The following is a 26,670-nucleotide window of genomic DNA, read 5'->3' as shown; positions in this document are numbered from 1 at the left end:
GACGATTGAAATATTTTTACTAATACATGTGTCCACAGTTGAAATAAGACCAAAAGAAAGGATGATCCTTTTAAGACAGTCTTATTATTAGACAGCACAGCATAATCATCCTATGCAAAGTGTACTTGGTAAAATAATTTTTATTGCAAGGTTTGTAAGCTGCTTTGTGAGAAAGAGCTACCTGTCATTTGTCCTGAGTTTTGAAATCCAAATTCAAATAGGAGAATACAGAGGTGTGCTGTTGAGACTCTGCTTGGAAAAGGATTGAAAGTGCTATTCCTTTTCATCCCTTAGTGGGAAGAAAATCTTAGGGGTAGCAACCACCTTGAAGATCTGCCAGTAAGAACTGGAGGTCTACCACTAAGTTCCAGTTTACTATTTAGGAGTGCCAGCTTAAAACAATAAGTCACAGGATGTCAAATACTTTTTAAGCTCACAGGCCCACACAATTTCCACAGAGATAACATAATTGGAGATGGCTGTGTAGTGATAAAAGCCTGAACTGGTAATGTCGATGAGAAAGAAGTAGAACATACCATGTGATGGTCATTCTAAGATAAAATGTTTTTGAATTAAATAATGTATGTAGGATGTTAGTTCTAATTGTTCATAGTAAACAAAACATTTCTATTAATGATAGTTTAATATAGTGTTTTGAACTCTGGAATTGTAACTGCCAGAGTATGCATCCTGCCTCTGCACATCTGTAGAATGACAGTACAATCTTAAGGGGTAGTGAATTAAATTGTATGATATACTTTGCCCGGTGCCTGACATATGTGAACATCAGTAAAGCTTAGCTCCTGGTATAATAATTTGGTTTCAGAGATGTTCAGTTATGCGTTTAGTAATCTATTTTGAGTGTTCTTAAAACAGAAAAAAGAATAGTTAGAAAATGTCCTACTCCCTGCCCCTTCCCCACAGATGTTTTTCTTAAAGGTTATCATTTCAAAGGAGATTTCTAGGCTGTTTTTGATTCTAGAAGAAGAACTTCCTTTTTAGAATTGATGATAGGCAGCATCATTACCTAATTTGAAAAAGAATACGAAAGTTGCAGTCTAACTGTAAAGTAAAATCTCAAATCAGAAATCTTTTACACTCAGTTTTTATTTCCTTGCCTACTAGGATTAAAAGATCTTTGATTGTAACTGACTATATTACCTAACATGTTGGGATGTAACTCAAAGATTGACTCAATGGACATGAGTTTGAGTAAACTCAGGGGGATAGTGAAGGACAGAGAAGCCTGGTGTGCTATAGTTAATGGGGTCATAAAGAGTTAGACACGACTTAGCAACTGAACAACAACAAAAAATGAGGATTAATGGATGTATAGCAAAAAAACAAACTGACATAGGGATTTTTTTTTTTTTTCTAATAAGAAACTTGTAGGGACTCTCTGATAAATTCAAATATGCCATAGCCTGGTCTCCTAGAATTTATAATTCTGTTGATACTCAGAAAAATGGCTCTGATATGAAAAACTCTGCTAATCTAAGAAAGACGGTTTCATTTATTTTATTGTTCATTAATGTAATTACTAGTACATTTTAAGTTGTTAATAGGTTGAAATTTAATGAAAGAATTTTAAGGTTAATTCTTGATGAGTGAGAATTGTGTTTCTCACCATTCATTTAACAAATATTATTGAGTGTAATATGTACAGCAAGGTATTGTGGGGATACAAAATTAGAGACATTCTGTGCCATTGTTGAAGTGGAGAATCTCTTGATCGCTTGCCTGTGTTGCTGTCCTTATTTTCCAAAATCATATCTGGTTAATAGTTGCAGAAATATTGAAGTGGACCAGATGGCAGGAAAAAGAACGTAAACATTGCTTCAGTTCAGTTCAGTCGCTCAGTCGTGTCCGACTCTTTGCGACCCCATGAACTGCAGCACACCAGGCCTCCCTGTCCGTCACCAACTCCCGGAGTTCACTCAAACTCAGTCCATCGAGTCGGTGATGCTGGGACTCATATAAATTTTGCCACCGTCACAATTTAAGTAATGGGGAAGTTGCAGTTTCAACATATTGTTAATATGGTCCATAGTTAAAGGAGTAAAATTTGTCTGTTTTCATAAATCCTTGTAAAAAAATGTGAAAATAAAACTCAGTGTAGTTCTATTGAGTATCCTCAAATTTTTAAATTTAGGGACCACTGGGGCCCAGAGTGGGGAAGGAAATTTCCCATTCTGTGCCATTGTTGAAGTGAAGAAACTCTTGCTTGTGTGTTACAGTCCTTATTTTCCAAAATCATATCTGGTTAATAATTAAACATTGAGGAGGACTAGAAGGCAGGAAAAAGGACATAAACATCACAAACTTAATGAACTTTTATCACAGCGTTAAATAGGAACTATAATTCTCGGTTTTTTCTTTTCCTCTGGAATCACTTGGTCTGTGGCATATTGGCTTTGTTTCATTTCAGTCTCTGCTGCAGAGTGCAGGGTGAGAGTTGGTTTAGTCTTGGGCTTTAGGCTGAGATTCTGTACGTTTTCCTTTTTTAAAAGTTGAAAAAATTCGGTTGGGATTAAGTGTTAGCTTTTTCAGAAGAAAAACATATCCCAAGATAATCTTTGGAACCAGATAGGTGCTATTTTTATGAAAGGTTAAGGATTCTTTGTTAAGGCTAATAGCATTACATAGTCTACTCAAGTAAAGTCTAATGCTGCTGTGGGAGCTTCTGGCATGGATACTGTGTCAGAATCTGAGTCCCTGACAGCAGAACCATGAAAAGACCCTTCTTGTTAATCTTCCAAAGCAGAATAATAAATTATTTACGTGAGGTTATGAAGTATTGTCCAGATAACAGGAAGGGATTAATTCCTATTTTGGTGTATTTTATCCTAGTAAAAGTACATTACATTCAGTGGTGAATCATTGGAAAGAACTGTTCTCTAGAAAGTTCCATCCTCAGTTCCTTTTTCATCCTCTGAGTGATCTTATCTCTTTCCATGGCTCAACTTCCTCCTAAGCTGCTCATTCCCAAGTGTGTATTTCTAGCCTCTGATTCTCTCCTGAATACCAGATGCATGTATATGTTTTTTATTATAATATCTGAACATCTCACCAGCATAGCCCATCCTGTATGTGCCTCCAAAGCCAACTCTCAGCTTGCCTTCCTTTATTCCATTTATAGTATCACTCTCCACACCACAGTCAGTAGTTTCAGTTAATTCTATCCTGTAAACATATCTTACATCCATCATCTTCTCACCATTTCTACAGCTTCTCTAAACTAGTTCAGACTCATTTTTCATTTGGATTAGTGAATGAGTTTCCTAACTCCTTTCCCAGTTTGGATCCATTCTGCATACAGCCACCAGTCAGATCTGTCATATAACTTATTCTGTTGAAAGAAGTCCAAGCTCTTAGCCTGTAGGATGCTTGTCACTTTCCCTAAATTGTGGGGTCTTGAGGCTATAGATATCTTATTTTTATGAGTAGCATGAACATTTGACAAGTGCTTGGCATGTAAAATCACTCAAAAAATGTTGAATTTTTTTTAGCTTTGTTTAGAACTAATTATTTCTGCCACTTCTCAATACTGTATTCAAAACTATTTCCTTTTGGCTAGAGCAAGGCCATGTCCCCCAGCTGACAAGGCTACATTCAGATTTTATGCCTGAGGTTTCTATGCATATATCAGCCCTCTCCCCTCAGTAAAATTAGTAACTTCTTTTATGATTTTGTTGTCTTTCATATGTCTTTTATAAAAGTGGCCATTGCCGATTGTATTGTAATTGTTTTTCTGTCTCATGTTTTACAAAATTGAGTCCCTTTAGGAACAAGGTTTATTTTAGTTGTCCCTGTGTACAGTCCTTGCTAAGTAAGCCCTCAGTAACTTTCTCTCAGCTTACAGATAAGTTGAACAAATATTAGATAAAAGTCATTATTATGAAGTCACAGTGAGTGGCACCTTTTCACATTCCTTCTTTTGGTTATGAATCAGACTCATCACTAGGAGAGTCTTTATATGGTTTCAGAAACATCTGTGTGGTTCCTTTGCCCCTATTTTCTTATATCTGAAAAAGCTAAAAATCTAGCAGTTTCAGACTCTCTAAGACAGTAGTTGTTGATGTGTGGTCTGCGAATCAGCAATACCAGCATCATCTGAGAACTTGTTACAAATGCCTGTTCCTAAGCCCCTTTCCAGATCTACTGAATCAGAATTTCCAGGGATGGGGCCCAGCAATCTGTGTTTTAACAGGTAATTCTGATGCATGATAGTTTAAAAAATCACTGCTCTAGGATATTGCCATCTAAAGAAAGTGTTGCCTTTAATATATAATAACAAAGTTCCCAGTGTGATTTCCATTATAAACTGTCTATACTTTGGAAGTAATTCATCATCTGGGAAGACTGTAACTGACTGTATTACCTAACATCTTGGGATGTGATTCAAAGATTGAATTTTCCTGTGTGCAAAGTGTTTGATTCTGGCTTCTGGGAATGGCTATTTAAAAGAAGGTAAGAGAGGGACTTTTTACCTCTTCAGTCAAAATATCTTTTAGATTAAATTCACACTATCAGCTCCAACTACTTGTGTTTGCTGTCATTCTCATGGGCTATATGAGGATGAAAGAATGAGATAAATAGTATTATCCTCTGGAAGAATGTGCCGAATTGTGTTATTTTTAATATTTAAATCCCGGTTGTTGGATACGTTGTCAGGGACAAGAAAGTGAGCTCATTATCAAAAATTATATTGAATCTGTGATGGTGCTATGCATCCTCAGTCGTGTCTCACTCTTTTAAGACCTCCTGGACTGTAACCCACCAGGCTCCTCTGTCCATGGGATTTCCTAGGCAAGAATACTGGAGTGGCATTTTCTTCTCCAGGGGATCTTCCCCACCCAGGGACTGAACCGGTGTCTCCTGCATTGACAGGCAGATACTTTTACCACTGTGCCACCTGGGAAGAAAAAACTAGTAAACTAAAAGAAAAATAAATTGTGTTATCTTTACTTAATTACTTTGTCTGCAAATTTCACTTGTCTAATACAGAAATTTGCAAAGAAAGTAATTAGTGGAGATTACTAATTGCCCATGGCTTTTTGTGGTATAAGTAAGGATCACATAATGTATTTTTCTCTTAGTTTTACTAGTTTGTTTTTGTTTTTGGCAGTGGCTACAAGTCTTGTGGGATCTTAGTTCCTTGACCAGATATTGAAATCTTAGCAGTGAAAGCATGGAGTCCTAACCACTAGACTGTCAGGGAATTCCCCTCCACTCCCTCCTTGCTTTTGAGAACGGTTTATTTAACTGCAGTATTCGACCTTTCCAGAATATTGTTTTCATTTTGTCGTTAATAAATCCTAAATGAAGGGTCAATTGAGGCATACTCTTCAAATACTCTGTTTCTGTGTCTCTTCTCCAAAAACATTGTTTCTGGCTTCAAAGTTCCATTTGGGTGTGTTTCTACTGGCCCACAGGTAGTTTTCACCATCTCTTGGGATAAGAGCTTTTGTTAGTGTTTGCTTAAATATGTAAGTAAGGGTTTCATTGTTTGAAACCAGACCTTTCATTACGAATGTTTTTTGAGATACTGCTGGTTTGTACGCATTGTCTGTTTCCTTTGGATGAAACATCTGTGGTTTTTAATGGCTAGCAAAACTAGCTTTTTTCCTTTGTGTATTAACAGTTTGAGTACTGTTTGTAGAGTTAAAAAGTAGATTTTCTGCAGTTCCTGAAAAGATGAGCTTGACAGCAGTTTGTGGCTACTGAATTTTTCCCCCTTGGACACATCCTTAGTTGAAAACTAAGGTTATGGTCATTTTGATGTCACAGTCCAAATGGGTCCTTATCTATATTTAACTTCACTTTCTTTGCTCAAGATTAAGTTAAAATGCCTCTTTCCTCCCTGATGTGAGGAAGAAGTGTTGTTAGTCTCAAGGACTGTCTATAACAATGAAGCTGTTTACTACATTGTTAGTAAAGGCATTAGACTCAGTGGCTAAAATTTTATGATAGATAGCCTATAAGCAGAGTTTTCAATTTCTTATTGCCCATTTGAGGATATTCTGGGACATAGGTGAGTGTTACTGAGCCCCTTGCTGGAGCATGTTAGATATGCATGAAGAAATGCAGGAGGGGTGAGTTCTGAGCTGATTGTTCTCTCTGCTGTTAAAAATTTCCAGTCCTTCTTATTTCTTAGATTTGGTGTCAAGTTCTGTTTTTATAAGACCCTCTTTTTTTTTTAACTAGTATTCTAATTTTTAAAAATTTAATGCTGCAGTCTTACTTTATTTAATGCCCCTTTCTATTTAAAACATGTTGAAATTCTCTGGGTCATTGGTTTTCATACTTTTTTCATTTGGAAAATTGAAAAATTCAGAAAAAGTGTAATGAGCAACTCCCATTCCCCCTGGGTGAGTCTGAATTCTGTCCTCCCAACTTTTTCAACCCAGAATGTTTTTGAGGTGCTTCAGTAATACCCAGAAATGATTTAGGTCAGCCTTTAAATTACAGAGTAGAATGCTTGCATAAAAGAGCCATCTTATATTATTATTACATTTTTAGCTCTATAGGTTACAAAGTAACTTTACTTACATTGTTCATATGAACCTCATCATGACCTTATGAAGAAGGTAGGAATTATTATCCCCATTTTTCAGATGAGGAGACTGAGTTTGAAGAAGTTGAAGAAACCAACCCAGATGTTGTAAACCATGGCATATATCCTTATAAGGTGAGCTCTCAATTTAAATAGAGAGACCCTTATCTCTCCACACATCCAGTAGCAAAATACAGTCAAAACTCAGCGTTCAACCTGGTGTCTGGGACATCTCTCCCTATATTATATGCAAATTTTTGTGTGTATTTTCTGGTAAGAGACAAGCCTGTGACTTTTTTTTTTTTTAATCGTTGTTTAGTCGCTAAGTAATGTCTGACTCCCTGCGACCCCATGGACTGTGGCCCTCCAGACTCCTCTGTCCATGGGATTTCCCAGGCAAGAATACTGGAGTAGCTTGCCATTTCCTTTCTCTAGGATATCTTTCTGACTGAGGGATGTAACCCACCTCTCCTGCATTGCAGGCAGATTCTTTACTGCTGAGCCCCTAGGAAAGTCCCTTTTAATCATTCTATGCCTTCCTATGTGTGTGTGTGTCACTGAGTTTTAGTCCCATGGACCTTGATAGGTCATGCTTGTTTAGCTTATGACAGGGAATTGACAGCAGGACTGAATGAAAATTTGTGTTGAATGAACATCAGTCATATTGAATGCCTATTTCTTGTCTATCCTAAAGTAACTTAACATTTGTAGAACCTACAGATCTCTTCCATATATGTCACATGACTTTTACAACTACCTTAAGTGGCATCATTCCCACTTGAAGAAACTGCTCAAAGTTAAGAATTTAAGTTGTGGAGGTACTGACTCAAAAGCTGACTCTTCTTAGAAAAAAAAACCTGATATGATCAAAATCCTTTAACTACCATTTTATTTGACATTTTTGTGAATTTAAAGTTTGGTCTGCCTGATATCCAGTATCTTTCCATATATCGTTGCCAAGCAGCTTAATTTATAATTAGTAGGCTAATTTACTTTTTGTTTTTTTAAAGGAGAATCTTGTACTGCCTCTTTTTATTCTCATTACTTTTGGGCTTTCCATATTGTTCACATTATCTTAGATTGAATGACTTGTAACTCTGTCATAACTGCTAATTCCCTGAGTCCACACTTCTGTTACCACTCCCCTTATTTTTAGTTTGCTCCGAGGATAGGAAGGAATGAAGAATACCCAACTTTTTCATTGCCTTCTGCAATTAATATTTCCATTCTGGTTCTTATTTTTAAGGTTAAAATTAATTTTTTGCGGTTTATTGATGAAGTTGGATTCTAAATTGGAGCTCCTTTAAGAGAAAATTTCTACTTCCCAGACTGTTGTTGGAACAGTGCTGAAGGCTGCTGCATATGGCTTGTTCAGCATAATTTCTATGGAGACATAGAATAATGGCTAACATTATTGAGTGCTTACTAGGTGCCAGGTACTGTTTTAAGCTGTATGTCAATTTCAAGTAATCCTCACAATAACTCTTTGAGGTTGCTACTATTAGTCCAGCCTACAGATTAGGGAGAACCTCAGAGGTTAGGTCATTTGCCTAAGGTCATACAAGTGGTGACAACACTTCCAAGTAATCCAGATTTAGAGTTTGCTACTTTTATCCACTAAACTACATAGTCTCCTATTTCTCAAAACAGAAGGCTGACTAAAATATGCCAAAACAGATTGTTTTAGCCATTTGGATGCTATAATTTCAGAATAAAGGATGGCCCTGGATTAGAAGCTGGTGAATGGAGAAGATCTTACTTTCTAAGCCTTTGTCATGACTCCCTGATAGAGGTAGCTGTGAAAGGAATAGGTGTGACTTTGGAAAATGCTTTGTAATTGTTGCTGTCTCTCACCTGCAGATCAGACTGGTCCATGAAATGAGACCCATATACCTCCTTCCTGCTGTGGAGAATGAGGTTATCCCATTTTCATCCACTCTCAGGGCCTCAGGCCTGCCTTACACTTGGTTTTAACACACAGAATGAGTGCCTGTGGACTTAGGACCTATCTTTGGTGTTGAGGGATAGTGTGAAGGATTAAAATAAGCAGTAAGAACAGGCAGGCTTATTGCAGTTAAGAGTCACTTAGATTTGAAATACCATACCTATAACCAAAGCTAGATACCAGTCTGTCTTGCTCAGAGTCTGTCTGCTTTTTGGGGTGCATGGTATGAGTGAATGGGGGAAGGTGAGAGCAGCTCTCTTGTGTCCTTGGCTGTCATTTCCTCTTTATTATGAGGCACGAAGGAAAGAACAGCATGAGCCACCCACAGGGAATTAGTAGTGGAGAGGGGCTTGAAGGGAACAGCTGGTTTTTTTTTTTTTTTTTTTTTAAAGAAAAAGGTGACAAAAACAGGCTAAATTTAAAGGCCTGGCCTTGGCAGTAGTCAGCTGAGAGAGGAATATAAGTGAGTCTTACTGTCTGTTCACTGATAGCCCTGGAGGAAAATGAGAATATTGGCTGTAAAAAAAATCACTGATGGTCCCTCATGTATGGGGCTAGGATAGCATTTTTGCTTCCTTAGGGCATATGTAAAAGCAGTTTTCTTGGGATTGGGCTCAACTTGTTCCTCTGTGTTCCCTTCTTCTTCTCACCCTCTGCTACATATCTACACATTCAGTTTTCCCTGCCAGAGAGCTCCTCCTTTTCTCCGGCTGCTAGCCCCAGCTGTCATCTTCTTGTCCCATCCCCAGTTACAGTTTTACTTTAGGCTTTTCCTGGTTTTACTGTCTTCATTTTTTAATACTATGCCTGCCACCCTCCTCCACCCTCAGCTTCTAGTTCCTCCCTCCCACAAAGCTAGTGACCACTCTTTGGCTTCCCTCTTTATCATTATTGAACTGAAGGAACTGATATTAGTACTTTGTCAAACTTGTTTGAGTTCTGAGCCTAGTTACCTATTACAGTGGCTGGAGATGGTGGTGGAGAGGGGGCCAGAGGCTGTTTTTCTGAAATTAGGCTTTTTCCAAAATATTGGATGAGCTTTGACCTGGAAATCAAACAGATGCTTTTCCTGGTCTCCTGACTTTGAGCAGTGTGTGCTCTCATGTTGAGGGCATGTATTTGTTTGAAAGCCATTGGTAATGAAAGGCAGGGCAGTGAGTCACGCTGTGAGCTGCCTTGCCTCCTGCTGCTGCTGAGAGCTGGTTCTTCTCTTCTCCTGAATTGGAGCTAATTTTGGATGGATAATGAGGTAGATGGTTGCTAATAACTTTGCCTTGCCGTGATTCCACAGTACTGTATAGAGAGAGCATTGGTTTTGTTTTGTTTTTCCCTACTGCTAGGAGGAGAAATAGATTTGTTTTCATGATTTTTGATGAGTGTTCAGCTATCAAGGAATTCCCTACTTGTTTTATTTAGAGGCAGTGTGTTTTTTTTTGGAAAGAACGGTACACTAAAAGCTGAAGACCTCTGTTTTGATCCTCACTCCACTCAGGATTAGCTACCTAAGTGATCTTGATCAAATCATGAACCTATCTCTGCACTTGACCTATGAACCTTGTGAATTTATGTGAAGAAAATGAAATGTGATATGTGTGAAAGGACTTTGTAAGCTGTTTCATAAAAATTTCAGGTGCTGCCTTTTAGTATTTTGGCCACTAACTACAACACTAGAGAAATGCCTTTAATAAGTCTTTTAAGCTCCTTCCTATGAAGCTAGGCTTCTTAAGAGCAGAGTGGTAGAATCCTCAGAACTGTGGGGGAAGTCTTGCTTCTGAACCATCTTTTGTTTTCTCACTCTTCCCTACCCCTTCTCACCGTCGTCCTGTACCTCCCTCCCCCGCCCCCCCGCTGTCCCCCACTCACTCAGGTTCACATAATTGCTTCAGGATTTCTTTGATCCTTGTGCTGTTCTGTCTCCATTCTTTAATAGGATTATAATTTTAAGGAGGTAGTCATCATAGTGTGCTGCACGTTCCAGTGGAGGAGTCTTGACTTTTCATAGCCAGAATTAATTAATTATATTTAAGTGGTGACCAAAATATCTATAACTTTTCTGGCTCAGGGAGACACATTGACTGCAGTTGTGGTGTTAAGAGACCATACTTTGGCTTTGGACACACCTGAATTCCAGTCTACTCTTTCACTATTAGCTTGTAACTATGGGAAAAGTACTTAGCTTTTTTGGGCTTTGGTTTCCACATCTTCTAAGGGGATTATAATTGCATCTGTGCTATGTTGTGAAGATTAAATGAGATAATATAAAAGTGCTTAGCACATTGTCTAACACATAACACATACTTAAAAAATGTTATCTAATGATATACATGTCTAATAATAATAAAAAATAATAGCCTCAAAGAGCACAGATAGATGTCTGTTGTCATTGTTTTAAGGGATTTTTACTTTTGCTTTTAGATAAGTTTGCTTAAATATATATCATTGTTTTTGTTTAGCTGACTCTCTTGCAACCACATGTACTGTAGCCCTTCAGGCTCCTCTGTCCATGGGATTTTCCAGTACTGGAGTGGGTTGCCACTCACTTCTCCAGGGGATCTTTCTGACCCAGGGATCAAACCCGTGTCTCCTGCATTGCAGGCAGATTCTCTGTCGCTGAGCCACAAGGGAAGCCCTGAATATATATAATATAATTTACTAGTCAATAATCAAGGAACATTATCGACTTGGTCCCCTTCCCTGTATACAAGTAGAAAACTAAATCAGATCAGCACTTCCTTAGAAGTAAGTCTTGTCCAGAAGTTGCAGTGTTGGTTTGAGTGACTTTCTTCGTTCTGGGCAGTGGAGAATTGTGTTCAGACTGTTTCTCCACTGTCTTTGAATTGTGGTGTCTTGGGATTTATGATTATTTTGAAATTGGATGGGTTCTTGGTGGTTCTGGACATACTTGCAGGTATTCCTTCTACATAGCATGGTCAATAAATTGAATAGGCTTAGATCTAAGCTTGTTTTGAAGTGCAATTCAGAAGAAGGGAGAAAAAAGGAGAAATCCACTAACAACATATTTCTAGAGCATAATTAGGTACATTATCACATCATTCAAGTGGACATAAACTCCCCCAGTTCACAGAGAATGTGAGAATAAGAGCATTTGTGAATTCCACTTAATGATCAAGAGTATGATTAAAGGAGAATAATACTTTTTTCTGCTTTCTAGGGATTTACTGATAAACAGTTTTCTTTAGTGATTGAGCCAGTAGTAAAATGAATGAAAAGGTAGTGTGAAAGCTAAAGCATAGCTCCTTGGGTACCCTTTTTTTTAAAAAATTTTATTTATTTATTTGGCTGCTCTTGGTCTTAGTTGTAGCATGTGGGATCTAGCTCCCTGACCAGGGATCGAACCTGGGCCCCCTGCACTGGGAGCTCAGAGTCTTAGCCACTGGACCACCAGGGAAGTCCCCTTGGGTACCCTTTTATGTGGAAGTGAGCTCAGCCTTTCATGCAGTGGCTTGGTGTCTTCTTTCCGGAATTCTGAAACTTCCCCTGCACTTGAGAATGATATATTTTTGGCTTCTTGGCATCTCATAACTAGTTCCTTTCAAGGAACTGATATCCGGTCTCAAAAGGTAGTTTAGGCATGTCATTTTGAAGGCAGAACAGTTAATCTGAGGCTATTAATGACTGCTTTCCTATCCTTCCCAGATTCTGAATCTTATATCAGTTCAAAGACTAGTATGAATTTGGAGTTCTTGACCTCTAGTTGAGTAAGTGTAGTATTTCCCATAGGGTTCTGAGGTCCATTGTGTACAGTTTATCTCCAAAGGCAAATATGCTGTGGATATAAACAGAAAAATTTCCACTTAGCAACCTCCATGTTCAGCAATCCCATTATATCCTTGGCTTTTTGTCTATAGGGAAACTGTTCTATTTAATTCATACTTCTCCTCTGAAATGTTCTTAACCTGATGTTAGTAGATACTGGCTTTACTCTGCTCATTGCAGAGGATCTGGCTTGGGCCCAAGAGAAATTGCCCGGCGAATCAGAGTACCCTCTTTTAGCTTCTTGCCTGTACTTTAGATACTGAATTATTAGTACCTTTTAGCTTGAATTGGTAGAAATGCTGAATGGACCCTTGATGGAGTAAATGGGTGAGAGAGAGTATGCTTGCACTGTGATATGGACTCCATTCCAAGTTGTTCCAATAAGTCTGGATTTTTTTTTTTTTTTGGCTCTCTCTTTGCCATTCTCACCTTATCTTATGCAAGTGTAACCTCAAATTATGGGCAAGTGAAAGCAGACATCAACTTTTAGTTCCTGTGCAGTGCCTGGCAATGTTGGTGAGGCCTAGCCTTCACCGTAGAGTTTAGTTTAATACATCACTGTACAGTTTTCATTTTGAGCTGGCCTCTAGGAACCAGGCAGCTAAAGAATGTGAAGAGAGCCTGTCAGATGCCATGGATTTTTGTTGTTGTTGTTCTGGTTCGGTTTTTGTGTCATGATTTTTTTTAAGACTGACTTTTCAGGAGATTTTTCTGGTTTATAAATTTATGGGATTGTGGAGGGAATAGTCCCTCCAGACACTGGCAATAAGTTGAGTTACTGTTGGTTCCACTCCTGAGCTGACCCTGATAGTAATTCTCACTCTGAAATACAGACTGTCTTGCTCTCCTGTACCAGAGGATTTGCTTTCAGATAGAGGCTGCTTCACAAACAACGGGGTTATTTGTTTGCCATGGGCCCACGGAAGAAGAGGATGCGGGGAAAGTCTAACCTGAATTCAGGATAGGATCCTGCATGAGTGAGAAATTTGCTAGCCTTTCAGGTGAGATTTGGACTCTGACTCCCAAAAGAAGGTGTCAATAGGTCATTAACGCTTCTTGTTGTGACCCATAAAAGACATTGCATTTCTAACCAAGTGTTCACCCATCCAAAAGAGAGACCCTGACTTGGCATATAAACCTATTGCCACTTCCAGTTATCTTTCATCACTTGCCTGAGTTTGAAAAGGTAATGGTTTGTGTTCTATGGAAAGAGACTTCCCTGAGACCTGAGGCTTTCTCATTCCTACTGGCTGGGCCCATTGCTAAAATGCTTTCCAGTGGGCTTGCTTCTGCCTGGCCAGCACCTGGGCTGCCCCAGCTTGTAATTAGCCTGCCTTTGCTTCATAAGCTTCTCAGGGTGGTTCTTCTTCTAAAAGCTTGTATGAAATGCTATTTACTGTCTCTTTATAGTTTAAAAATGAATTCTTTTTGTTCTTTGCAACTCATTTGCTTTTTTTCTTTTCTTTTCTTTAAATTACTATTAACACCTGTTGATTCTTCTTTTTTTCTGATTGGCCTGTCACTGCATTCCTGCTCCCCCTCCCTCTAGCTGGGTTTGTCAAGTCGCCCATGTCAGAAACTAAGCTCACTGGGGACGCCTTTGAGCTGTACTGTGACGTGGTCGGGAGCCCCACGCCAGAGATCCAGTGGTGGTACGCAGAAGTCAACCGGGCAGAGTCTTTCAGACAGCTGTGGGACGGTGCTCGGAAGCGCCGTGTCACCGTAAACACCGCCTACGGGGCAAACGGCGTGAGTGTGCTGAGAATAACCCGGCTCACCTTGGAGGACTCTGGGACTTACGAGTGCAGGGCCAGCAACGACCCCAAGAGGAATGACTTGAGGCAAAACCCTTCCATAACATGGATTCGAGCCCAGGCTACCATAAGCGTGCTTCAGAGTGAGTCCAGCACCCTACAGTAGTGGTACTGTAGTCACTAGAGGTGGCCCGCTGACCCTTCCCTCTGCTTCCTTCCCCTCTTCCCCAGTATGATCACTCACCCCACCCCTTGTCTTCGTTTTTTCAAACCCACGACCCTTCTGGTTGTAGTGTATGAAAATATCTGTGGCAACTTTTTTTTCTTTTGTATCTTTGCTGTCCTCTTTACCTCCCTTACCCCCAACCCTTCTCTGTGTCTCTCTCCTCAGGAACAAAGAACTTGGGAAAATCTGTGATTGTCCAAAATCACCTGCATTGGGAAGAGGTGGGGAGGGCGAACTGGGGAGGCTAACAACAACAACACAAACCCTCGAAACTCACGAAGCCAGGCAGTCGCACCAGGGCAGTGTCGGATCGCTTCCTTCCCTCCCTCTGAATTTTGTAGTAGGGTTCCTGCTATCCTTTGCTGATTTATTATCTGGTGCCTTTCTATTTTTATTTCTCTCCCCAATCTAACTATTTTTTATTTCTCTGTGCATCTGTTTGAAGCTCTCTGAGTAGCTGCCTTCACCTCTATGGTTTTAAGTTTGTGTCTGCCCAGCCTCTTCCCTCACTGTGACTTGGTGTCATCCTGTCTATGATGGGAATGTTGCCATGGGTGTGGTGTGGTGATGTGTTTTGGTTGTTGGGTAGCATGTAAGCTTGGTATTTCCATAGTTCTAGCTCTTTTTCTTTTCTAAAACAGTGGCATGTGCTTCTCTGATAACAGCCCCCCACTGCAGCAGTATATTCCTCATGGTCCTGCCCATCTAGTCTCCTATTCTCTAAAGAGCAGTGGCCTTAGATTTCCTCCATATGTCTTGCTGTTAGGAACCAGGTGACACTAAGCTGCAAAGTATTTTTCTTTTAAATCCCATCATACTGTTTCAAAGTCAGAGTTGGATCTGTTGACAGTTTGATGACTGACTATTGGCACAGTAGTCAGTGCCACCCTATCATCCCAGAGGCTGGCAACCCCAGAAGTAGTTTGGAAGCCATTCATACTGGCCTTTTCTTATGTCTTGAAAAAAGAAAAAGAGGAAACTAAATTCTAACTGTGTTCCTCTGAGTGGTAAGAGTGAGCGGAGCAGTTGACTCAGAACCCTTCTCTTCATCCTGTAGTAGCAGGTACAAGTGAGACATCGGACACAGGAGCTTTTGTGGCCATCTCTTTCTGAATAGTGTTTACTGCTTGTGTGGTAGGGAGGAGAGGGAGGGAGAAGCTACCACAGAGCCAGTGCTTCTGGCCAGGAAGAGTTTTAGCCCACATCTGTCCTGATTGTAATTGAGGAAAGATCCTCTGGGTTTTTCACCTTCTTTTCAGGGACTCAGAGCCCCTAGAGCCAATTCTGGTTTAAAGAACTGACTGACTTAGATTAAATAAAAACAGTAAAATACATTTATGAGGATATTGGCAATAACACAGGAGGTCATCTGAAATGGGTCTTGAATCTCCTTCTGTGGAAAATAGCAAGTTAGTTGTCTGTTCTTTATAGCAGCTCAGGAGATGCCTATGAAGAGGACTTCGAGGAGAGGTAGAAGAGGCTGCTGCAGTTGGCCCTGTTGAATCAGAGAACCTGCTTCTGGAAAGGGAAAAAGAAAACTTTGTCTATGTGAAAATGGGGAACATTAACCCAGTGATTTTTCTTTTATTTAATAATTTTTTTCCCCTTGCACGCCTCCTTCTCCTGCCCCCATGCTCCTTTCCTTGTAAAAACAGAGTTACCCAAATGGCCACAAAGGTCTGCAGGAGTTTGTAGGCATGGACTGGGCTGGGCATTTGGTACTTGTACTTGTAGGAGCCTGACTCAGGTGGACTCATAGTTAAAAGGTCATACCTTGGGGCTGAAAGAAGATGAGTCTTTGGGGTACCTGCCTCTCATTCTGGAGAGTATATAGCAGTCTCCCAGTTTACTTAGAAATAAGTTTCCTAACTTAAGGGTGTCTGCATGTGATTGAACCAAACCCTGGCTAGTTTAGATTCTCCCCAGACTTCCCTATAAATCAGTTAATCCTAGTTAACTGATTCAGAGAGCTAATCGTCTTCACTTTTTAAACACCCTGAATTCCACTCTAATTGGACTGTTTTATGATTCAGCATCCTCAATGACATTTGTCTCCAAGGGCAAGTTGAGATTTTCTAAGGATGACCTCCTGGCAGTAGAAGTGTGCCCAGTTTGTAGGTTCTCTCTCTGTCTGTAGCATGTTCTACATATGAATGATGACTAGGGTAAGGGTCTCTGAACCAGTGCTTCTAAATAGGAATAAGTGGCAGGTAAGAATTTTGAGCTTCTCCTAAATGTTCATCTCTCTTGGACTGTCATGAGTAATGCTCAACCACCAATGTTTGATCGGAAATAAAAGCCCCACCTTCATCCTGGTGCAGAATGCAGTTGTGGCACTGTGACCAAAGAACTTGGTCTAGTACCGGTTTCCATATATAGCAATTATAGGAGGGAGGTTATGCCACCCCACAACCCTCCTATGGTGCAGAATCATATTTAAACCTATTAAAATTATCGACTTGCTCCCTGCTGACTCTCTCCTGAATCTTTAACACCTAAGGGAAAATGTGCTTTCCTTTGCCTTTTGAGAATTCTTGGCAGAAAGTTCACCAGGTTGCTTTCATCAACTTCTTAATCTCCCTGAGCTGCGTGGTCATTTGCATCACCACAGGTAAGAGTAGCATTTACTTTGGCCTCCTTATAATTTAAACATCTTGAAGCTCTTGGCCTCAAAGTTTACCCTTTCTCAGTGCAGTCTGAGAGGAAGAACCAGAAGATGAGTCCCAAATGGGACAGAAAATAAAATTGGATAGTAAAAATTCAGCAAAAAACTAAAAGTGTGTTTGGGTTTTAATGTTGCCTTTATATTTTTTAATTTCTGTGGAGTACTGGTTCTCTTTATCTCTTGTTTTTGCTTGGTTTTGATTTTCCTGGAATTGTGATGCTTTCTGCTGATGGTGTATGTGCGCCTTCCATTGCAGGGTTTGCAGCTGTTCTGCTCGACTTAAGGCCCAGGGATTTGGCTTCTGTCCAGTGTGTTTTGGAAACCATGGGACACCACTGCGCTAATGTGTTTACATGCATCTGCTTCTGTCTTAGTGGCTGCTATGCCTCCATTATCTGTACATAGAGACCCTGTTTGGTGTTACCGATAAGGACCAGTGCTGATTGGAAGATAACCACTATCCTTTTGCCAAAGTTGTAAAATAATGAGAACCAATTTACTTGAGCAAACTTGAGGATTTGCTTTATTTATCACAAGTTTCTTTGACAATATGAGCTCTACAGTCAGAAATGTTACACTGATTAGGAGGTGCTTGGGCATTACACTTTTCAAGTGTCCCATGACTTCTCCGTCCTCTCCCCCTTCCTGCACAATGAACAAAGCTTGGCTCAAGTGAAGAGAGAGAGTTTTGTCTTTAAGAATTATAGAGTCAGCACTATACGTGTATAAAATGGTGTCAGGGAGCTGCTAGAGAGTTGTAGACAGGAAGTAGCCAGGTGCAGGAAAATGAAAAGTTAGTCAAGGATTTCTAGGAAATAATTGGGAAAAAAGTTAAAGAGCAAATATCTCTGATTGTGGATTGGAAAAGCTTTTAACCGTACTTGAGAATGATTGACCTAAAGTAGAAAAAGAGCTAACCATGGGAAAGGATTAAAAATAGTAACAAGAAAAGACCACAGACTTCTTGACTTTAATATAGTGATGGAATTCAAAGTGCTGTAAAGATGAACCTTTCAGGAATGGTATTGATACAGTGTGCCTTAAAATATTTCTGCTCAGTGTATTATAACATTTGACACAGGTTATTTTTGTAGATACTAAATGAGTGATCCCAGGTTATGTAAGCCTAGGTAGAACCCGAGGATGAAGTATATAACTTTCTCTAGGGTGGAAAGTGTTATGGGGGTACTTTTGGCTTGGAGGGGGAGGGATAAAGAATTTGATCAGGTGTGTTTTCTAGGCCCAGCTTTGTCACTAACAATAATTATGGCCTTGCACAAGTCATTTTACCTTTTTAGCTCTTAAAGACTGGGATTCATTGAACCCTAAGAGCCTTTCAGCTCTAAAATTCTAGGAGCCCATAATACCAGCATATACTACATTCTAGTTATGATTATCTTAGAATGAAAAATATTTTAAAGTGCAATTCTGAAAATATTTTGTCTTTGGAGTATATGGGCTGGAGAGAAGAACTGCTGGTTCCTTAGGAATTTTCTCTCGGCAAAATTTGGAAAATGCAATAGACTTTCAGTAGGAAATTTGTCTTTAAGATCTATATTGTCTTTTTCTGCATAATTAATGGCCATGGCTGGTTTGCCATAGATTTATCAGATTTAAATGTGGGAAAGCCATACATGTATTGCCTAACTATAACTATTACTGTTTCAAGGCCTAGTGACTCCATAGGAAGTTTATTAGTTATCTAAATGATACTGCCTTTGTCTTCAGAATTGCAAGGTGGAGCCTGATTTTCTAATTGAAGTCGAATTGGTTGGTGGTTCTTATCTCAAAAAATGATGGTATTCAAACGCGTAAGTGAATTGTTGCCAGTACAAGCATCCATAATACTCCCATTCTTTTCACGTCTAGGCCAGCTGGTCTTCAGGCTGTTGTCTGCGCTAGTGATCATTTGCTTATAATCATTGTTTTTCCTTTATTGACTTCCTCCAAAGTGGTAAAGTGAAATTCCTTATGTGGTCCTGTCTGCCTTCCCTCTTCTAGTCTCCCCAACCTACCCCATCCTACTCTCAGGCCAGGGCTGCGGAGAATGGAACTATGGCTTCCTATCATTGTGCACTCTTATTACAGAACCAAGGATTGTCACCAGTGAAGAAGTCATTATTCGAGAAAGCCCTGCGCCCTCTGTTACCCTGCAGTGTAACCTCACCTCCAACTCTCACACCCTTACATACAGCTACTGGACAAAGAATGGGGTAGAACTGACTGCCACTCGTAAGAATGCCAGCAACATGGAATACAGGTGAGAGGGGCTAGCAGCTCTTGGGAAGATGAGATGGTACATGGTTGAATTTACTTTACATTCATAACCTGTAATTAAGCTATGTGGGAGAGCCATGATACACATGGTCCTCCTCTAGAGAGTCTAATACAGAGTTTATCTGGGGTGAGGCTAGAATTGCCATGGATTTCCAAGTAATTTCTGATGAGCAACCAGGTTTGAGAGCCATATTTCTTCCTTATGATAACAGCAACTTGGGGTAGTAATGCTAGTCAGTAAAAAAGCCACAATTAGAATGCAGGTCTCTTGACTTAATCCAGTGGTTTGAAGAATCAGATTGAAATCTGATCTAGGATTCTTAGAGCAAGATCACCATAAGTATTCTTCCCACTGAGTAGATTTCCTGGTGAGTTAGCTTTTAGGAGTGCTTATTATGACCATAACCTGATCAGGCCCAGTGGATATAGGGCTCATTCAGTTCAGTTCAGTTCAGTTCAGTCTCTCAGTCGTGTCCGACTGTTTGCGAGTGATCTGGAAAAGGATGGTACCCTGTAATTACCCTCTGGTGAGAGGGGGATATTTGCTGGCTGAAGTTATCCAGCACCCGAGAATTTGGTACATTTTGAAATATCTAGAACACATGGCACCTCACCTTTCAGGATAGTTTGTTCCTAGTTGAAAAGGATCAGCTAATCCTATTTGGCAGGATGATGCAGTGCGACTAAATAGTGCACTGGAGTGAGACCAGGAAAACCTTTGTATTCAGTGATAGCAAGGACGTTCTGCAGTATTTTGCAGAATTGAGATCATTTCATATCCGTTAAATAATTGACTCACATTAATTTGTGGATCCTCTTCCTCTTTTTTCAGGTAAGAAAACTGAGACTCAAAGAGTAATAACACTTGACTCCTTGCAAGGCCACATACTGTATCTAATAAGTTGCAGAACCAAGCCTAGGTTCCAGGTCTTCTGACTCTTTTAGAATCTGGATCATTCGGGATTTTTGTTTGTTTTTCTGTTGTGCTATACCATTTTGTAACAAGGTAGTTAATCTGTTTCCACTGTAGTTTCTTCTGATATAAAATTGGAAATATAGCCTGAGATATGTCCTGATAGTTTGGAAAAGGTTAATTGAATAGCAATATTGGGTGGAATAAAAGGCATCTATTCTTGATCTGTTCATTAATTTTGCAAGTTTGGTTTTTTTTATAATACCTCTTTAAAGATATCAGATATCCAATCATATTTCTCTTGGGTCTTGCCCTATGTTACCCCTAAAGCTTTGAGCTGTAACTTTATATAAAGTTTGAACCTGATTTTATAGAATGCCTCTTCTTTTTCCCTCAGCCTATTTGAGGCTTTCCAGGGTGTTCTGCATTGTCACAAGTGTTTTGGGAAATCTGTAGAGTAACAACTCACATTTTGTAGAGTAACAGTTGAGACCTTTGGGCCATCTCATAAGTCAGCCATGGAGCCTGTCACAAACTGTGCTTGTGCTTAGCCTGCAGGGGACATTTTTTATTTGCTTCAGTTGCTTCCCAAGAGCTAGTTGAAGGAAATGTTGTGGGGAGATTTTGAGCCCACTGGCATGGCCCCTAGTTTGGGAGTCATCTTCTCAACTTACTACAGTAAATCTAAACCCTGAAGATGCTGCTGCTGCTGCTTTTCCTCCTCCCCCTCCTAACTCTGGGAACATTACTAAGAGCAACTGACTTGTGTCTCTTTTCTTGTTGGGAGCATATTGATGTAAGAATAGTCATTTGTATCAATTTGAGAAGACTGTTGACGGTTCCTCTTAGAATCTTATGCTGCCATGGGTATGCTGAGACAGTCTTGTGAGAGTGGGGTGTGTCTTTCCTCATCCATAGTCTCTTGTTTCTTTTTTGAGATGAACAGTAAGATGAATAAATGCGTTTGGCCAGTGTTTTGAGGTTAGGAGTTTTTCTCAGACATTAACTAGTGCAATGGAGATGGTCATCACAAGTATCATGTTTTAACTGTTAAGCAGAAGAGTAGGAGTAAAACAATATTTATATTCTCATCTGGAAGCTGATGTTTCTCTGTTGTCTGTAATTACACACTAGCATTTTTGCACATGTTTGGGGCAGCGGTGTATGTAGGCCAGTGTGCAGTTAGCTGATAAGAAGCTGACCTTCAGGACCAAGAAAGCCTGTTTAGGATCACCCTTTAGAATTCAGAAGAAGTATTGTTCTCATCACACACACTTCTCACAGTCTTTCCTTTCACTCTGCTCAACTTGGTCTGGATCTGTGCGTAGTTGTTCACTCTTGTTTGTGTTTATTCATTTTTCTACTGTAGTCTAGGCACTGCGTTATGTGCTGGGTATAGAATTGTGCACCAAATTAACAATGCCTGTCCACATAGAACTTGGTCTATTGAGAAAACAGACATTCATCAAGCAATCACATAAATAATTAGACATTGTGATAAGTGCTGTGAAGGGTTACAGTGTAGTATGAGAGAATGTCAGGGAGAGGGATGTCATTTAGATTGGGGGTGAGAGGAAATGACATGTAAGCCGAGACTGATGGAAGAGGAGTTGGGGAGATGAAGAGTAAATGGGATGAGCATTCTATAGAACAGAGCATCTTTTGTCAGAGTTTTGAGCTAGGAACAAGTTCAGCACATTGAAAAACTGAAAAGAGACCTGCAGGGCTAGAAAGTGGCTGAGATGACACTAGGGAAGGGCCAGATCATGCAGAGCCCTGGAGTTCTAGCTGTACCTAGAAGAGTTGAGCTGCATCTCTGTGGCTGATGCTCTGATGGCATATTTTTTCCCCCCACTGATCCTATTCTGTTACTAGACTTACTGAAAAGCATGCTACTAAAATACAGGATAGGAAAACAAACTCTAAAACAAACTCTTCAGGAAAGTGCAGAAACAGATGCTTTCTTTCTGCTCGTATTTATTTGACTGGAACCACAAGGTGAGCAAGAACTTTTTGGTGATGGGCCCATCTTTTGTATCTAAGTGTAGATTTTAGTACTTTTTTACAGCTCTTTTGATTACTTTTTTTGTAGTGTATTTCTCCAATAGACTGAAATATCTTAAGGTTAGGGACCATCTCTGTATTCCTGGCACCTAGTAAGGAGTAAATCATTAATACACAGAGGGAGGTTTTTGCTTATAGTTAGGAGGAAGTGAGTTGCATGCAGGGGCACAATTTGGAGAGCAGGGTCCCTGGTTGCCCCTTTCATTCTCCTTTTATTGTGTATTTTGACTGTTCCCAGCTTCCTCACTTGATTTTTCTTCTCATCTCTGCAGGATCAACAAGCCGAGAGCTGAGGATTCAGGCGAATACCACTGTGTGTATCAGTTTCTCAGTGCTCCTAAAGCAAATGCCACCATTGAAGTAAAAGGTACAACCCAACAGAGGCTGCAGCGTGAGCCTCTCACTCTCCTTCTGAGACACTATCTTGGCTTGGGCTTCCAGTCTTCAAGCTTTCTTGTTTTCATTATGGGAGGCAGTATATAATGTTATGGTTAGGACTGAAGGCTCAGGAGCTCAACTGCCTGGGTTTAAATCCAAACCCCATCATCTAGCTGCATGACTGTGGCAAGTTATTTAACTTCTCTATGCTTCTGTTTTCCTCTCTTTTAAAACCTACCACATGGCACATGGGTTGGTTAGAGGGAATAAATAAGTTGAAGTTGCTGTTTTTGTAGTTCAAAAAATACTTCAGTGTTGGCAGCTTCATATGGTTCATCCTTAGGTAAAGCTCTTAGAATAGTGCCTTTTAAGTATGTTGTGTAGTTATCTCCAGTGTGCCAGCAGGATTTGGCAAAGTACAGTGTGCAGGGTGAACATAAACTATTTGTAGATAATTCATTAGAATTTTAATAGAACCTCTGGGTGCATGGCATCTAAAGATGAGATTGTAGTTGGAAGTTGCACGGAAGGCCAGTAGAACTGTAAAAGAGTTAGAGCTAACTAACATTTAACCCAACTTTCTTGTATTATTTCAAAGAAGCAACTGAGACCCAGAAAAGTGACACTGGTTCTGTATCATACCATCAGTTTGTGACAATGCTATGATAGCATGGAACCCAAGTCTTGACTCCCATCGTCACGTTTTTCCATTTTATAAAATGACCATGGAGAGGCAGGGCTACTGTTTGAGGTCAGACTGAAGAGATGAGGGTATTTTCCAGGGCTTTTCATTTTTGCTTAGAAAGGACCCAAACTTGTTGTCTAAATCTATAGGGTGATCTCTAGAAACTGGAAAGATAAATTTAGGAAATGGGAATGACCTATATGTAGCAGGTATTCAGCTTTTCCTTAATTTATAGCAGGTATTCAGATTTTCCTTAAAATATTTGGAAGACTAAAAATTTGGACTCAAAAAAAAAAGCTTGGACACAGTCAAAGTTTCTATTACATGGTGTTACTAAATGAAAGTAGTGTCTTGGTGACACTTGCCCTGACTTGTGTCCTTGTTGACGTAAGGATGGGCAGTGCCTCTAGTGGCTAGATTGAATTCTAAATGCCTGCAGGGATTGAGTCACAGTGGCATGGTTACAGCCCACACAGACCAGAGAACCTTGGATTAGATTAACTCCATGGCTTTTCTTTGAGAGATCTGGGTTTATCTTTGTTTTTAAAGAATGCCATATTTGTTCAACATAGGATGAAGGTGTGAGAAAACCGTTTTCTCTAAACCAGCCGAGGGCCCTTCCCCACCCAGATGAGCTACATGGGTAGATGTTTGACTTCTCCGTAAGAGAGTTAAGGCCCTGCAACATTCCAAACTGAGCCTTTGGCACAAAGTTCAAGTGCAGAGGAAACAGATCAGGACAGGTGAGGGAGGGAAAGTGGTGTGTCTAGTTAATCAAGCTCTCCAAGCCTAAAGAATAAATTACATACAATTGCAAGTCCTGACTAACTCTGATCATATTGATTAGGAGTTAATGATTTCTATGCAGCACTTTCAAGAGTGGAGAGAGGTTATTTTTCCGTTGGGTGGCTGCTTGAGAAGGTGGGGTTCAGATGCCCCAGAGGCATCTTTCCTCACATTCTGTTTGGCAGGGAAGTGGTCTTGAAGCTGCAGGCAGGAGTGTCTTCTGAGGAAGTTACAGCATACACAGTATCTCACCATAATGAAGGCATGTACTGTGCTCTGTTGCATTTGTACTGTACAATAGTCCTGTGAGGAGGATTGGGCAGGTGGTATTAACATCCTAATTTTAAAGAAGTAGACCTTAAGAGAATTCTGTTTTATATAATGCTAAAACATATTCTGTAACTAGCTTGGGCAGATACGTTAGTCTGTTAAGAAAATTCATATGGAATTCTAGTTATTCTCTCTTCCTACTCTCCCCTGACACCTGGATGGAAAACAGCTGAACACTTAATGTCTTTCGGGTTAGGGATAGTTTGGTCTGGTAAAGCCTGAACATTTAACTTTTCTTGTGTAAGTTTGAAAAGGTTTTCCATAGACCCAGGATCATATTTGAAACTAGCTCCTGATTGTGGTTGGGGTAGAAAATTGCCTTGAATTTAGAGCAGTGTGTGTTATTCCCAAAGCATTTTCATGTAAACTCGTGTTTTTTTTTTTCTCAGTTCCACTAGGGTGGGATAAGTGACAGTTATCTTTTTATAGCTATAATGATTTATAAAAACTGTACTAAGTAGTAGGCAAGAGGTGGTGGTACTCAAGAACAGAGAAATTCAGGGGATTTTCAGGAAACGTAAGTGACCTCTGCCAAAAGGAGATTCATAATCTTGATTTGTGGTTTTAACTAAATTGGCATTTAAGGGCAATGTAATTCAGCCCATACGTATATATTTTGTTAGCACTTAGTCTACACTCAGACCCCTCTTCCCCATCTGGCTTTCCCTGCAGTTGAGAACTTCCCAAGGTGTTGTTTGGCCTCAGCCCTGTGGGGAGTTAAGGACTTTAGACTAGCCAGGGACAAGGCATTGTATGTCACATGACCAAATCATGAGTTACTTGTTATGTACAAAAGAAAAGGCTGAAGGAACCACAGGGAGGGACACATATTTGGAAACAGACCTGAGGTGGCAGTGCTTTTCTACCTTAATCTGTAGATCCCTGTTGAGAAAGGAATTTTGGGGATGATTGTATATACATGTGTAGTAGGGAAGGCCTTGCACCTGAAGTAGAGTTTGTTCTTTCTTTCTCTTTTTTCAAAGGACAAGCATGAGGCACAGTGTAAACAAGAAGATACTATTACTGTTGAGGATTACATTTCTTAGGTATTTGGCAGGTGACCCGAGCAGATGCTGGGGGAGGAAGATGGAGCAGGGCTGGCCAAGGGGAGAGGGAACAGTGATGACTAGACCTTATAGGATGACCTCTGTCCCATAAACAGCCTGTCTTGGGATCTTCTCCTTCCTTTTTGAGCCTTTCAACTCCTCAGAGTCTTCTGTCTTCCAGAGACTCCTTAGTCATACAACATTTGTGAATGAATAGATGTTGGATTTTCTGTCCCTGAAAATTTTCAGCTTTTCTAGTGCTTATTCCCTCTCTTTTCATCTTACTTTCTTTTCTGAAATTAAAAAATGTGCTTACAAAAACAAGTTAAAATTTTCTGTGTAGTTTACAAAGTTGAAAAAATACCTGTCATGACTCCCAGACCCTGTCCGCACCCTTTAATCATTTTGATTAATCCAACAAACAAGGAGTTTGAGTTTTATTGCTGTTTTTGGAAAAAGATTTTGGTGGTCTTCAAATCCTCTGCAACAGACATGCCATCACCTCTTGTGAAAGGTCCATCCCAGCACCAAGAAGGTTTGGGTCTGGTGTCTTATTAAGCCCATCATTGTGTCTTGCTGCTCATTGGGCATTTTAAATGAGTTCAATCTTTTGGTGACAATGAGAGCCAAGATTGATCTTGTTTTTCTTGTCCCTACTCATTAGCTTTCTTTCTGTTTGAATCTTATGACTAAATCTTAGGGTTTCTGTGAGTGACCTTGTCCTGACTCCCTGCTTCTTATGCCGTTTCATGGATTTATGACTGATAATATCAAAGTTCAAACTGGCTGAGGCAGACTGTATGGTGATGGTGACAAATATCATTATTAAGAGTAATAATACATCTCTCACATTTGTACAGCACTTACAGCATGCAGAGTGTTTTTGTGCTCATTTGTTTGTTTTCTGGGCAACTAGTTTGACAGGTGAAGATGCTTTGAGGTTGTGTCATGGTTAAGTTCAAGCTGATGTCAAAGCTGGTTGTCTCAGAATTGCCCTGACTTGAAAAGTCTCTGAAAGCAGAGCTGCTTGAACATTTTGGACATCAACCCTAGCCCAAATAACCATACCTATTCGTTCTTTTCCTCTCTTCAGGGTGCTACCCTGACCTACTTTATTGTTAAAAGATTAAGAACAGCTAACGTTACTGCTTGCTTACTGTGTGCTAGGTACTGTGCCAAGTACAGTACTTGTCCTGCTCCTCTCTTGTAGTCTTCACAACACTCTGAGGTAAATGCCATTATTCTCTCTACTTTGCAGGTGAGAAGAT

General features: G+C 40.0%; 1 protein-coding gene across 2 annotated transcripts in view; it reads left to right on the top strand.

Annotated features, from left to right (window-relative positions):
• The window catches only part of NPTN (neuroplastin), a 64,375-nt gene that overhangs the window by 17,903 nt on the left and 19,802 nt on the right, over positions 1–26,670 (top strand). For both annotated transcript variants that reach the window (XR_009739041.1, XM_061430304.1), the window contains exons 2-4: positions 13,828–14,175; positions 19,012–19,183; positions 22,450–22,544. Coding sequence is in view for 1 of the 2 variants with exons in the window: in XM_061430304.1 (XP_061286288.1) it covers positions 13,828–14,175; positions 19,012–19,183; positions 22,450–22,544 (615 nt within the window). In the remaining variant the exon portion in view is untranslated. The remainder of the gene's footprint in view (positions 1–13,827; positions 14,176–19,011; positions 19,184–22,449; positions 22,545–26,670) is intronic.

This window comes from Bos javanicus, chromosome 10, assembly GCF_032452875.1.
Source record: "Bos javanicus breed banteng chromosome 10, ARS-OSU_banteng_1.0, whole genome shotgun sequence".
NCBI classification, from domain to species: domain Eukaryota; kingdom Metazoa; phylum Chordata; class Mammalia; order Artiodactyla; family Bovidae; genus Bos; species Bos javanicus.
Note: the sequence above shows the minus strand (reverse complement) of the source record. Positions and strands in the feature narration are given on the sequence as shown.